General features: G+C 36.6%; 1 protein-coding gene across 5 annotated transcripts in view; it reads right to left on the reverse strand.

The window, feature by feature from the left end:
• Nucleotides 1-12,810, reverse strand: part of GRIA2 (glutamate ionotropic receptor AMPA type subunit 2) — a 199,188-nt gene that overhangs the window by 73,370 nt on the left and 113,008 nt on the right. For all 5 annotated transcript variants that reach the window (XR_006056646.2, XM_004017287.6, XM_004017288.6 and 2 more), the window contains exons 4-5: nt 7,660-7,856; nt 3,128-3,181 (exon numbers count right to left, since the gene is read on the reverse strand). Coding sequence is in view for 4 of the 5 variants with exons in the window: in XM_004017287.6 (XP_004017336.1) it covers nt 3,128-3,181; nt 7,660-7,856 (251 nt within the window). In the remaining variant the exon portion in view is untranslated. The remainder of the gene's footprint in view (nt 1-3,127; nt 3,182-7,659; nt 7,857-12,810) is intronic.

The raw sequence follows: 12,810 nt of genomic DNA on the forward strand, positions 1-12,810 counted from the left end.
CCCCTCCCCACTTTTCTGAGCAGATTCTCTGTATCATTTTTCTTTCTTGTTTTACTCCTTCTGCTAGAGTCCGCAGAAGTCCTCTGAGACGACGCATGGAGGTACGTTATTGGAGACACTGAATGCCTGTAACTACCTTTATTTTGCTCTGACAATTGACCGGTATTTTGTCTGGTCAGAACATAAAATTTCAATTTTAAATTGAAATCCTCATAATCTGAAGGCATTGTTCCAGAGACTTTTGTTTTTTTTATTAAAAATTACAATATCACTATTTCTAATCATTTTTTGCATGTGACCTGTTTCATACTCCTCCCTGGCCCACACCTGTCAATACCTTTAAGATCTTTTATTTATCTCTGAAATTTCATGATGATATTTTGATTAAAATACGAAACCTTTTGTCGTTCATTATTGTGTGTACCCAATAGGCAGTTGTGTGTCATTCAATACCAGGAATTTTTCTGAACATTTCTTTGATAACTTCCTTCTTTTTTTTTTCACTATTTGTGTTTCTACAAAGTTTATTATTGAGATGTCACTCTTAGGTTAAACATCTCAGTCCCTCAGTCTTCTCCACACACACCATTTTACATTGTATTGTCATTTTGCTACATAATTTAAAAGATTTTCTTAAATTTACCTTCCAAGTTACTTAATTTACATGTGATTTTAGAAAAAAAAAAGTTAATTTCCCAGAGCTCTTTCTTGTTCCTTTTTTTTTAGCATCCTTTTCTTTTCTTTATGGATAACATTTTCTCCTCTTTCTCTGCACATATTCTTAAAATTTGAAGCATTGTTCTGATTCCTGACTGCCCTGTTTCTCTTTACTTGTTTATTTGTATTGTGTCCTTCATGGCAAATATTTTTCTCAAATGCCTAGTAATGCTTGGCAGTCTAAGAGGAAGATGCTGAAATGATTCTTGAAATTTGTATGTGCCCAAGTGGGGCTGGTTGATGAGTAAGCCTCATTGTAGACAGAGTCAAGTAGGTGGATGGAAAGGCTTTTAATCTGTATATGAAGGGCTGAAGAAAGGAAAATTGCATTCCCTATGACCACTTCTTTATCACTTTATCCCTTTTAATGATATATCAGGAACGGAACCACATCCTGTTGGGGAGGTTAATCAAGCTTTCAGCAATTCCTGAAGAATGAGCCGACAATAATATCTGAGGATTTTTCTATCTATTACAACCACTTCCTCTTACACTCATTAGCCACTGGAAGGGAAAGCATGCAAGTCCAATCAAGAGTTTAGAAGATGAAAGCCCTTCAACTTTGGATGGCATTCTTCAATTTTAAATGTCAGGGAAATTTTCAAGTGCTCTAGAAATTCTCAGAAACTGCAGCACTCTACAGATTCTTTGAATCTACTGATTCACCAGAAGTTCCATATGGTGAGGATACAAAGTATTTAGAAAAGGAAAAACACCGCTTGAATTCAGATAAAATATTAGATAGACTTTTCCCCAGAAGCATGACAGCAGCAAGAAGTTGCTGTTATTTTTGACTCTTTTTACTTTGGTCATTCAAACACATATTTCCTTTTTCATATCAACTCTCAAATGGACCTCCTTCTGTCATTATTTCTCCATGTTCCGATATAACTTCTCCATCTGGACATTTTTAAAGATCACAGCTTTCAGTGTGACTCTATGCTGTTCATTAAATAGCACAATTCACATGGGGACTGACTGTCCAGACTGTTCCTTGCACAGAACGGTTCTGGAAAGGCTGATTACAGAGCTGCATTTATTTTAACTCTTGCTTCTCTAGTCAGGAGTCATTTAGGGTCTATAAGCCAACTGGTAAGTAAGTTCTAAAGAGTTTTTAGAATAGCTATTTCATTGCCAAACAGAAATTTTATATTGAACAACCAGCTTTCCCCAATAGCATGTATGTCTAGGGTTTAATATTCTTTATCAATGCCGAAAACAATACTTATCACCTGTAAAATTGTGGGCTTTTTCAATCTCTCCACGACTACTAGAAGTAATGCCTTGTGATATAACAATCTAATATTGCAGAAGCCACGACACAGATCTTCATTGTATAAATAGGAAACCTCAGAGTCCGATAATGCTGTGGAGAATACATTCTCATTCTCTTCTTTTGTCCCTCTTCTAATCTCGTTTTTTCTCAGGTTGGGGAGAGGCAGCCCTCAATTATACAGAGTCACATTTAATAAAGATTGTAAACCTTTGGAACACTAAAACCTGGAGCTCATTTTATTCTGATTTAAAAATTGTTTTGAAAAACGGAAACATCTAGTGATAATTCTAAATTGACTTTGGCTATACTGAAGAAAGGGAGATGCAATTAACCACTGGGATGTTTCAATATAGGGGCTTCTCAGGTGATTCAGTGGTAAAGAATCCGCCTACCAGCACAGGAGATGTGGGTCCGATCCTCGGGTTGGGAAGATCCCCTGGAGGAGGAAATGGAAACCCACTCCTGTATTCTTGCCTGAGAAATCCCATGGACAGAGGAGCCTGGTGAGTTATAGTCCATAGTGTCGCAAAGAGACACAACTGAGCAATACACACATGTGTTTCAGTATAATCTAAATTTTAGAGGAATCTCAAAGAAAAAGTGATCAACTGTAGTAATTCAGTTTTCATTGTGTTGCTTATACAGCAAGTAGGAAATCAGAAATAAATAATGTATGACATATAAATATTCTAGATATTTCCAGGTTTTCTTTTGCACTAAGACACAGTCTCACAAATGTGCATTTACACACAAAGAACCTTAAAGAAATAGGTAAAGGGTAATATTTATAAATTATAGTGACAAAAATAAGAGGAAATTTGGACAATAAAATTTTATCTTTTTGAAAATTTTCCCTCTGTTAACACAAAGCATATGACTTGTAACACAAAGCATAAGCTTGTCAATATTGTTCTATCATTTCTCACATCATCTATAATAATAGGAAAGTGATTAGGAAATATAAAGTGGAAAGTAAATCTAAAACATAACAAATTCAGAAAAACATCACCACTTCTAACTGACCAATGTAATCAAAATACGTTTTTAAAAATACCATTGATAAATCCTAGCTATTGATTGTTCTTAATTTATAGGCATCTGTGTTAAAATAATAACTATAATTAATTCACCTACCAGATTTGCAATGATGTAATGGTACCCTTTAACATGTTTTCCAATGGTAATAACCTGACAAAGATTAAAAAAAACAAATGTAAGTAATGCAAATGTAAAATTACTTATGACTTGATTCAGAAAATTAAAATTTTTTTTACTATGTTTCTTGATCATCTACAAAGAGTCAAATGTGATAAAACATGATTATCAAATTCAGAGACTATTTCTCTCTGAGAAAAGTAAACATACATTTCAGTGCTTTATAAATTTTACCATTCAAGAAGCCAACAACTAAAAAAAATACACATGTATTTTATAATAGTACATGAATTTTAAAAGAATATTAAGAAGTATATGACAGAATTCTAACAGAGGACTGTAAAATAATATTCCAATTTTAAGAATCTTGAAATAATTTTAGCCTAGTTACAATGAACATTGTTATTTCCAGTTTGAAGCAGCAAAATATCAGGGAAGCTAATTTTTCTCCACAAATCCAAGTCAAAAATCAATGGCGAGATAAACACCAAATGGAACAAGCAATTGTTGGTAATGCTCACAACAATCTTGGACATTACTGAATCAACTGGACCCCTCACTGATCTAAATCGCTGACAAAGAAAAGTGGGTGAAATAGCCATGCTGTAGAGTGGTACTTAGATACTCAACTGTAATTTCTATTTTTAAGGAAATAGTTACACCTATGCAAAGCATCACATGCTAATAAAAATTGGAAAACATTAGCTCAGTCCCTTATTAAACTATTTTGGGGGCTTCTCTTTGCTTTTAGCAAAATGATCAAAATCCTTCATATGTAGCAAAATCCAGGTCCACCTTCTCCCTCTCTAACTAGAGTTAGAGTCCTCTTTCAGTTTCTTTGTGCACAAAAGGTTTCTTTCCATCACCTCAGGGCTTTCATAGATCCCATTGACTCTGCTTGGAAAGTTCCCCCACCACCATCTTCGTCTCTTGAGGCACAGCGAACCCCAGCCTAAATCACTACCTCCGAGAAGTTTCCCTTCCTGAATCCACTTCCTCATCCCAGACAAAGTGAGGTGCTCAAAGAGCAAGTGAAAGTCGCTGAGTCTTCTCTGAGTCTTTGCGACCCCATGAACTATACAGTCCATGGAATTCTCCAGGCTAGAATACTGGAGTGAGTAGCCTTTCCCTTCTCCAGGGGGCCTTCCCAACCCAGGGATCGAACTCCATCAAAAAACAAGTGGAGGGCCAAACCCTAGAAGGATTCCAACATATTTCACCACTGCCTCATACGGCAGACTTTGCTTCTAAGTGGTCGCTATTTGGAAGGGAGTTTGGGTTTATATTATTTTGTAACTTCTTTTTATGTTATACAACTAAATTGCCTTTTCCCAGAAAAAAACACTTTGTATTGAAGGTAGGATTTTGAAGAAAAGATATCCTCCTAAATGAAATACATTTTAATTAACTAACATAAGCTGAATTTAGATGATCATGTCTCATATTTCCTACTGGCATCTATTGACTGTCCTTACTGGTCATCCTACTGTATCAATCATGCATGTCTTCCTTCCGGGAATTAAGAAAAATCGCAGGATAAATGATGCTACCGGAAGTAGAAGTGCTTGACTTGTGTGTTCATTGACAGAAAGAAGAAATATGAAAATGATCTAGCCCTACTTCTGCCTAAGAATTAGTATCAGCCATACAATCATATTTCTGTTTTATGGAGCCATTAGTATTCTATAACAACAGTAAGTTTGTTAATTTCTAAATGCTTTTGATGTCTGAGTCCTTTTCCCACCTAATCACAACTAGAAACAGGTGTTTCTAAGATTTTATTAAGTGATAAAGTACTCAAGACTACCATTGTTTAATTCTATTTCTAACTAATTTAAGCTATTAAGAATATAAAGTTTTATCTCATCTCCATTCTCTTGACAGAGGGAATAAGCGAATAGTGTTTCCTTTTCTTTAAATGTACCACAGACCTACATTTTGCCTAGTAAACTCTATTCAACAAAGGCCTTCAATGATCTCTCAATTGAAATTACTTTTATGTTCAACTTTTTTTCTCATAATATCCTGTTCTGTTCCTTAATAGTACATAGCATTATTATAGTTGCATATTTATTGAACCGTAAAACATCATGACTTTTCACCTTGATGGGGCAGGCCAGTTCTGTTTAACATTATGTTTTTGGATCTGCTGCAGTGCCTGTCTGGCAAACATTAGATGCTGAGAGAAATTTATTGAACAAACACATGAAGGCTTGGACACAAGCCAGCCAGCCAAGTGGTACCCGTGTGTGAACCTTTCATAAATCTTCCAGCTCCTGTTAAGACAAATACTTCCTCCTCCATGCCCTTAGACCACATTGCATTATAACCTGCAGTACTGCAGCCCTGATTATGTATGAACACTTTCATTCCCCTCTAAACAGTGAATTCATGGGGTGTGGTCTAGGCTTTCTTTCCTTTCTCTGTATCCCTCATTCCAGACACATATAATGTCCTCAATAAATGCACACATGCACACTGTACATTCAAATAAAATATATGCCCAAGATACGGTGTACATTTTGATATGGACATTTATTTAATCATAACCATGTACTATTTGTTTCAAAACATTCCATTCCATGAAGGAACATCATTTGCAGCAACACTGATGGATCTAGAGATTACCATACTAAGTGAAATAAGCCAAAGACAAATACCATATGATATTATTTACATGTGGGATCTAAAATATGATACAAAGGAACTTACCTACGAAACAGAAATGGTCTCACATAGAGAACAGATTTTTGGTTGCCGAGAGGGAGAGATGGGGGAGTGAAGGACTGGGATTTGGGGATTAGCAAATTCAAACTATTATATATAGAATGGATAAATAGCAAAGTCCTAGTGTATAGCACAGAGAACTCTATTCGATATTTGATAAACCATCATGGAAAAGAATATAAGAAAGAATGTATATATATAGATAGATATAGATAAACTAAATCACTTTGCTGTATAGGAGAAATGAACTAACATTGTAAAGCAACTATACGTCAATAAAATAAATGTTAAGAAGTTCCATTCTCTATATTCCCAGTTGTTCTCATAGTTTCTCTCTTCTGGTTTTGAAGGAAATATTTTCTTATAGGCTTTCACCAACCTGTATTATGATGAGTCATGAACACACACATTTTTAAAACCAAAGACTAATGACTATTATTAAAATTCAGTTTTAATGAGAATCTCTTCTGAAATTCAAATGAGTTGTTGAGGTCACATTTGAACAAGAGGCCTTCAGGTTAAAAACAATCCCAGTCTCACATCCTGAGATAAGATTAAGACTTTTCTACTGATATGTTCACTTCTCTGGCATATGACATTTTGTTCTTCCTCATAACAAGCTAGTTTTGTTCACTTATTCAATGTTTCATGAGAAATCTATTTTGTATATCTTAGGCCTTGTATTATTCTATATCAATTAAGGCTTCATCAACATTTGCATTTGCAAAATGTTTTGTGTTATACAGATTAATGAATCTAATTTTCTCTTCAAAGCCTAGAGAGAGAATATATGCATGGTAAACTGCATATTTTATTTCCAATCCTATATTATTCCAAGGAATAATTTTATATATAGTCATTTATATGTGTAAATAACATATAAATGAATATATATGTATATAGCATTATTGCAAGGAAAATATAAATATACATTTTCAGTTGGAAAAGAAGCAGATCCCAGTGGAGGAGACTTCAGTCGGTAAATTCTGATGCTTTTCACCACCACCCCTGGTCATCCCCCTGTCTGTATAACATGACTTTATTTCTATCCCTTGAATATCACTACATGGTTGTTGCATTCTGAAAGATCTTAAATTTTGAAAGAAAAATCACGTGAAGAGCACAGATAAAGCATCTGTATCTCTGGTATCATGTTATTCTTTAAAATACTGCAAATTAATACATCAGTTTACTTCTCAAACAGAAAGGACGAAGTATATCTCCACTATGTATTTTATTTTCATAAGCGACACAAAACCTACCTATTAGGAGGAAAAAATTTCTTCTTGGAAAAATAAACAGCTGCTCTTTCTGAAGACGTAAACCCACTCAGACAACAATCCAGGTTTAGCATACCACATTGTATTATCCTAAATGTTTGATCCTTCATGTCTTGCCAAAGAACTCATATATTACTTATTTTCCCTTAGGACTCAGACTTATTTTCACTTAATATGTGTCTATGTCTTTATCTCTAAAAAGTTCAAAGGAACTGGATTTTAAATTTCCATTTCAAAATACTGAAGTTTAGGACAACAATTACCATACACAACATGAACCAGGAATCATGTACTGAATATATGTAATGATTAGTGTGATGTGTCTGCGTTGTTGGGGACCGCCTGTTATTGCTCAATGAAGCCAGAGATAATCTAACTGATGATCTGTGCTGTATCCTCCCTAAACCGGCAAAACTGCTGCACCAGCATCTCACACACACTCTGCAAACGCTGACACTGCACGCAGCCTCTAAATTTGGTGCCTTAGGAAACAGAGGAGCAAACCTGGTCTACGATGTCGTTGACTTTGTCCCGCTCACAGTCCAGGATGACACGCCGCTCCTTTTTTAGCTCCAGATCCTGGAAGAGGGAGCGGTAGGTCTCATCTTTCTTGTCGTTGTTAATGTTCCCCACGTTGATGGCAGTCACTTGCCACTTCTTCTCGGCGGCAGAATCCAGCACGGCCTGCAGGGTGGACAAGCCTAGGAAGGCAGAGAGACGTGGGGCCTGATGAGGAGGCTGGAAAAATGCAGAACCGCACTGGGAAACTGACAGCACATATATTTTGAAGGCTGATATTTTTGTGCAATTAAGGGGATACTAACACTTCTAAAAAGCTACAGCTAAAATCCTTATCAACATCCACTCATTTCCACTTTACATCAACGGCTCTTTCCTCTAGCTGCCATTATTTTGATGAAAAGAGTCATAGCTTGAGGAAAAACCACACCCCTTTCTTTCAGCCCCCTTTTCTCAACTGTCTTTCTCTGAATAGTACCAAAGTGTGATTTTTTTTTTTTTTAATACTTTGGGGTTTTGTTTTGTCTTGTTTTGCCAAACTGAGCAGCATGTGAGATCTTAGTTCTCCTAGGAGGGTTTGAAACTGCAAGGTTGGCAGTCTGTAAAAGCACCCAGTCCCAACCACTGGACTGCCTGGGAATTCCCTATCTCTGTTTTTTGTTGTTGTTGTTGTTGTTGTTGAGTTACATGTTTTTGCTTTTTTTTTTTTTTTTAATGTGGACTGTTTCTAAAGTCTTTATTTAATTAATTACAGTATTGCTTCTGTTGTTTATATTCTGTTGTTTATATTTATGTTATTTTTGGCTTCAAGGCATGTGTAATCTTAGCTCCCTGACCATGTATTGAACCCACATTCCCTGCATTGGAAGGTGAAGTCTTGACCACTGGGACTGTGGAAGTCTCCATCTCTGGCTTTAACAAAATAAAAAGACATTCCATTCTTTCTTGTACAGAATGGAAAAGTAATATTTGTTTATCTATGACAGTCTATTTCACATTATTATCCTGAAGAGGCTGAGTCTGTTTTCAGTGAGATTAGTCTATGTGGGTCTCTGTGAGCCTAAAAGCCAATCATCTCTGAGGCTCCTATCGTTTTCCGGTCAGCAGTTGTTATTTCTTCTGCAGCCTTCTGTTGTATCATTTTTTGTGTGTATTATTGGGACTAATGCTGCAGAAATTACATGTTCACCTCTTAACCAGATGGGCAGCCAGCTTTCTCACACATATTAGTTACATTTACTTAACTTCCCAAATGTGAGACCAGTCTGCTAGTAGTAACCACTTAGAGCATCATACAACTTAGAAGATGGTATTTTTATTTTTAGTTGTTCACACATTACCTCACATGTAGAATTTGGAGGAGGAACACTTTGGGAACATCTTTCTTAAAGTTAATTCTGCCATTTAATATTTGGAAAACCAGTATATAAATGTGTCTTTCATGTTACTTCAACTCTTCATAGTCAACACAATTTCAGCACTTCTACAAAGAGCTTAATGCACAATAAAAATCAAAGCTCCAAAAAGAATTCAGGTCTCCTCACATCATCTTCCTTATTCCAGACAGACGAGACTATTGATCCTCTTTTATCCATAGAATGTGGGACTTATCCAATTTAATCACATGACTGTAAAAGCTTTATTCATGTACTGAACTTTATGTAATTCTACTTACCACAACAAAACAATATGTGCATTCTAAATCTTGTTGAAAATTACCTAATCCTGGAAAATATTGTTAAAGTTTTTACTGATTCTATACTGGCGAAGGATATTTGAGAAGGGTCTAGAACATCTTGTTACACCATAAAGCAAGGAAACTGCAAAACTACCAGCACTGGGTCAAAGACTCAAACCAATTTGAGAAGAATCACTTTAAATAAAGATGAGGCGATGTGAACGTCAGTAAGAATAATATCTACAAAAAACTTAAATACATATATTTTTAAAGCCACGAATTAGCAATGACAGCTAATAAAAACATGTGATTGCCTTTGAAAGATGCCATTTGATGGCTTTTTGAAAGGAGCCAAGTAATTATTTTGAAAACTGGTAAATGAAGGAAAATAAACAAGCTTTTTTCCTGCCTTTCCTGTATGAACTCTACTCAGGGTGATAATTAAGGGAGGTTTTTATTTTTGGAAAAAACTCCAGCTAATAAATGATGAAATAATACAGATCCAGAATTATAACCAATCTTGCAACACAGAGTGAATTAATGAATCAAGACAACAATGGTCAACTAATGCTAACAACACAAAAAGAGAGAGATGGCCAGAAGTTATCTTTCAAATGGGGATACTCAACATCACCTATGCAGTACTCACGCCAAAAAAGCTAATGTGAACCTCAACAAGCATCTAGAACTAATTATCCTTTCATGAGGAATATAGGCAATGCGTTAAATGCCACAATGGTGCAATCATCAAATTCCAAATTGTGGGACTCTCTTCAAGAAAATTAGAGATACCAAGGGAACATTTCATGCAAAGATGAGGACAATAAAGGACAGAAACGTTATGGACCTAAGAGAAGCAGAAGATACTAAGAAGAGAGGGGAAGAATACACAGAAAAACTATACAAAAAGGATCTTAATGACCCAGATAATCATGATGGTGTGTTCACTCGCCTAGAGCCAGACATCCTGGAGTGCAAAGTCAAGTGGGCCTTAGGAAGCATAACTACGAACAAAGTTAGTGGAGGTGATAGAATTCCAGCTGAGCTATTTCAAATCCTAAAAAATGATGCTGTGAAAGTGCTGCACACATATTTTGCAATATGCCAGCAAATCTGGAATATTCAGCAGTGGCCAAAGGACTGGAAAAGGTCAGTTTTCATTCCAATTCCAAAGAAAGGCAATGCCAAAGAATGTTTAAACTACCACAAAATTGCACTCATCTCACACACCAGCAAAGTAATGCTCAAAATTTGCCAAGCAAGACTTCAACAGTACATGAACTGGGAACTTCCAGATGCTCAAGCTGGATTTAGAAGAGGCAGAGAAACCAGAGATCAAATTGCCAATATCCACTGGATCATGGGAAAAACAACAGAATTATAGAAAAACATCTACTTCTGCTTCACTGGGGCTTTTCCCTGATAGCTCAGTTGGTAAAGAATCTGCCTGCAAAGCAGGAGATCCTGGTTCAATTCTTGGCTGGGGAAGATCTGCTAGAGAAGGGATAGGCTACCCACTCCAGTATTCTTGGGCTTCCCTTGTGGCTCAGCTGGTAAATAATCTGCCTACAATGTAGGAGACCTAGGTTCAATTCCTGGATTGGGAAGATCCCCTGGAGAAGGGAAAGGCTACCCACTCTGGTATTCTGTCCTAGAGAATTCCATGGAATGTACAGTCCATGGGGTCTCAAAGAGACAGACAGGACTGAGTAACTTTCACTTTCACGCTTCATTGACTACTTAAAGCTTTGATTGTGTGGATCACAACAAACTGTGGAAAATTCTTCAACAGATAGGAATACCAGGTCTTACCTGTCTCCTGAGATATTCATATTCAGGTCAAGAAGCAACAATTAGAACCAGACATGGGACAATGACTGGGTTCCAAATTGGGAAAAGAGTATGCCAAGGCTGTATATTGCCACCCTGCATATTTAGCTTATATGCAAGCACATTATACAAAATGCCAGGCTAGATGAAGCACAAGCTGGAATCAAGATCGCTGGGAGAAATATCAATAACCTCAGATATGCAGATGACACCACACTATGGCAGAAAGCAAAGAGAAACCAAAGAGCCTCTTGATGAAAGTGAAAGAGGAGAGTGAAAGGGTTGCCTTAAAATTCAACATTCAAAAAACTAAGATCATGGCATCCTGTTCCATCACTTCATGGCAAATAGATGGGGGTTTCAATGGAAACAGTGACAGACTTTATTTTCTTGGGCTTGAAAATCACTGCAGATGGTGACTGCAGCCATGAAACTGAAACACGCTTCTTGGAAGAAAAGCTATGACAAAGCTAGACAGCATATTAAAAAGCAGAGACATTAGTTTTCTGACAGAGGTACATATAGTAAAAGCTATGATTTTTCCAGTAGTCATGCATGGATGTGAGATTTGGAAATAAAGAAAGCTGAGCACTGAAGAATTGATGCTTTTGAACTGTGGTGTTGAAGAAGACTCTTGAAAGCCCCCTGGAGGCAAGATTACACCAGTCAATCCTAAAGGAAATCAGTCCTGAATATTCATTGGAAGGACTGATGCTGAAGCTGAAGTTCCAATGCTTTGGCCACCACATGTGAAGAAATGGCTCATTGTAAGAGACCCTGATGCTGGGAATGATTGAAGGCAGGAGGAGAAGGGATGACAGAGGATGAGCTGGCATCACCAACTCAGCTGACATGCATTTGAGCAAGTGCCTGGAGTTGGTGAAGGACAGGAAAGGCTGTCATGCTGTAGTTCATGGGGTCGCAAAGAGTGGGACATGACTGAGCGACTGAACTGACTGGCTGACTGTGGGGAAGTCTCTATATCACCTTATAAAAGGCTTAAGATATACGTTAACCAACTGGATATATGGGGCTCATTTTTATCGTGATTCAAACTGTGAAAAAAGCAGATGATGTTAGAAACAAATTAATGTTGACTTGCCTATATATGATAATAATACTGTGGTTATATTTAAACCAAGAGAATTAGTCTTTCAAAATACAAACTGAAATATTTACTGATGAAATAACAGGATGTGAAGTATCTGCTTGAAAATAATGCTGAAGGGCAGAAGGACAGAGATAAAATGACATTCCTCTTATCAGTCATTAATAAAGTTGGCTTAAGGGTGCTGGCTGCTGCTGCTGCTGCTAAGTCGCTTCAGTCGTGTCCGACTCTATGCGACCCCATAGACGGCAGCCCACCAGGCTCCCCCTGTCCCTAGGATTCTCCAGGCTGGAGGGTCTCCATATTATTCTGTCCTTGTTGTTATTTAAAATATTTCATAATGAAAATTAAAAATAATTTACTCCATTTCAAATTGAAAAGTAGAATCATAAATTAAACTTAAAATGAATTACGTGGAGTTTTGTGGCAAAACAACAAACTCAGTTTCCTCCATTTGGTCTTGTAAGAACAATAAAAGCAAAATTAAAATAAAGAAGATTTTCTCAAGGGATAATTTAAA

This window comes from Ovis aries, chromosome 17 (assembly GCF_016772045.2).
Source record: "Ovis aries strain OAR_USU_Benz2616 breed Rambouillet chromosome 17, ARS-UI_Ramb_v3.0, whole genome shotgun sequence".
In the NCBI taxonomy this organism is placed as follows: domain Eukaryota; kingdom Metazoa; phylum Chordata; class Mammalia; order Artiodactyla; family Bovidae; genus Ovis; species Ovis aries.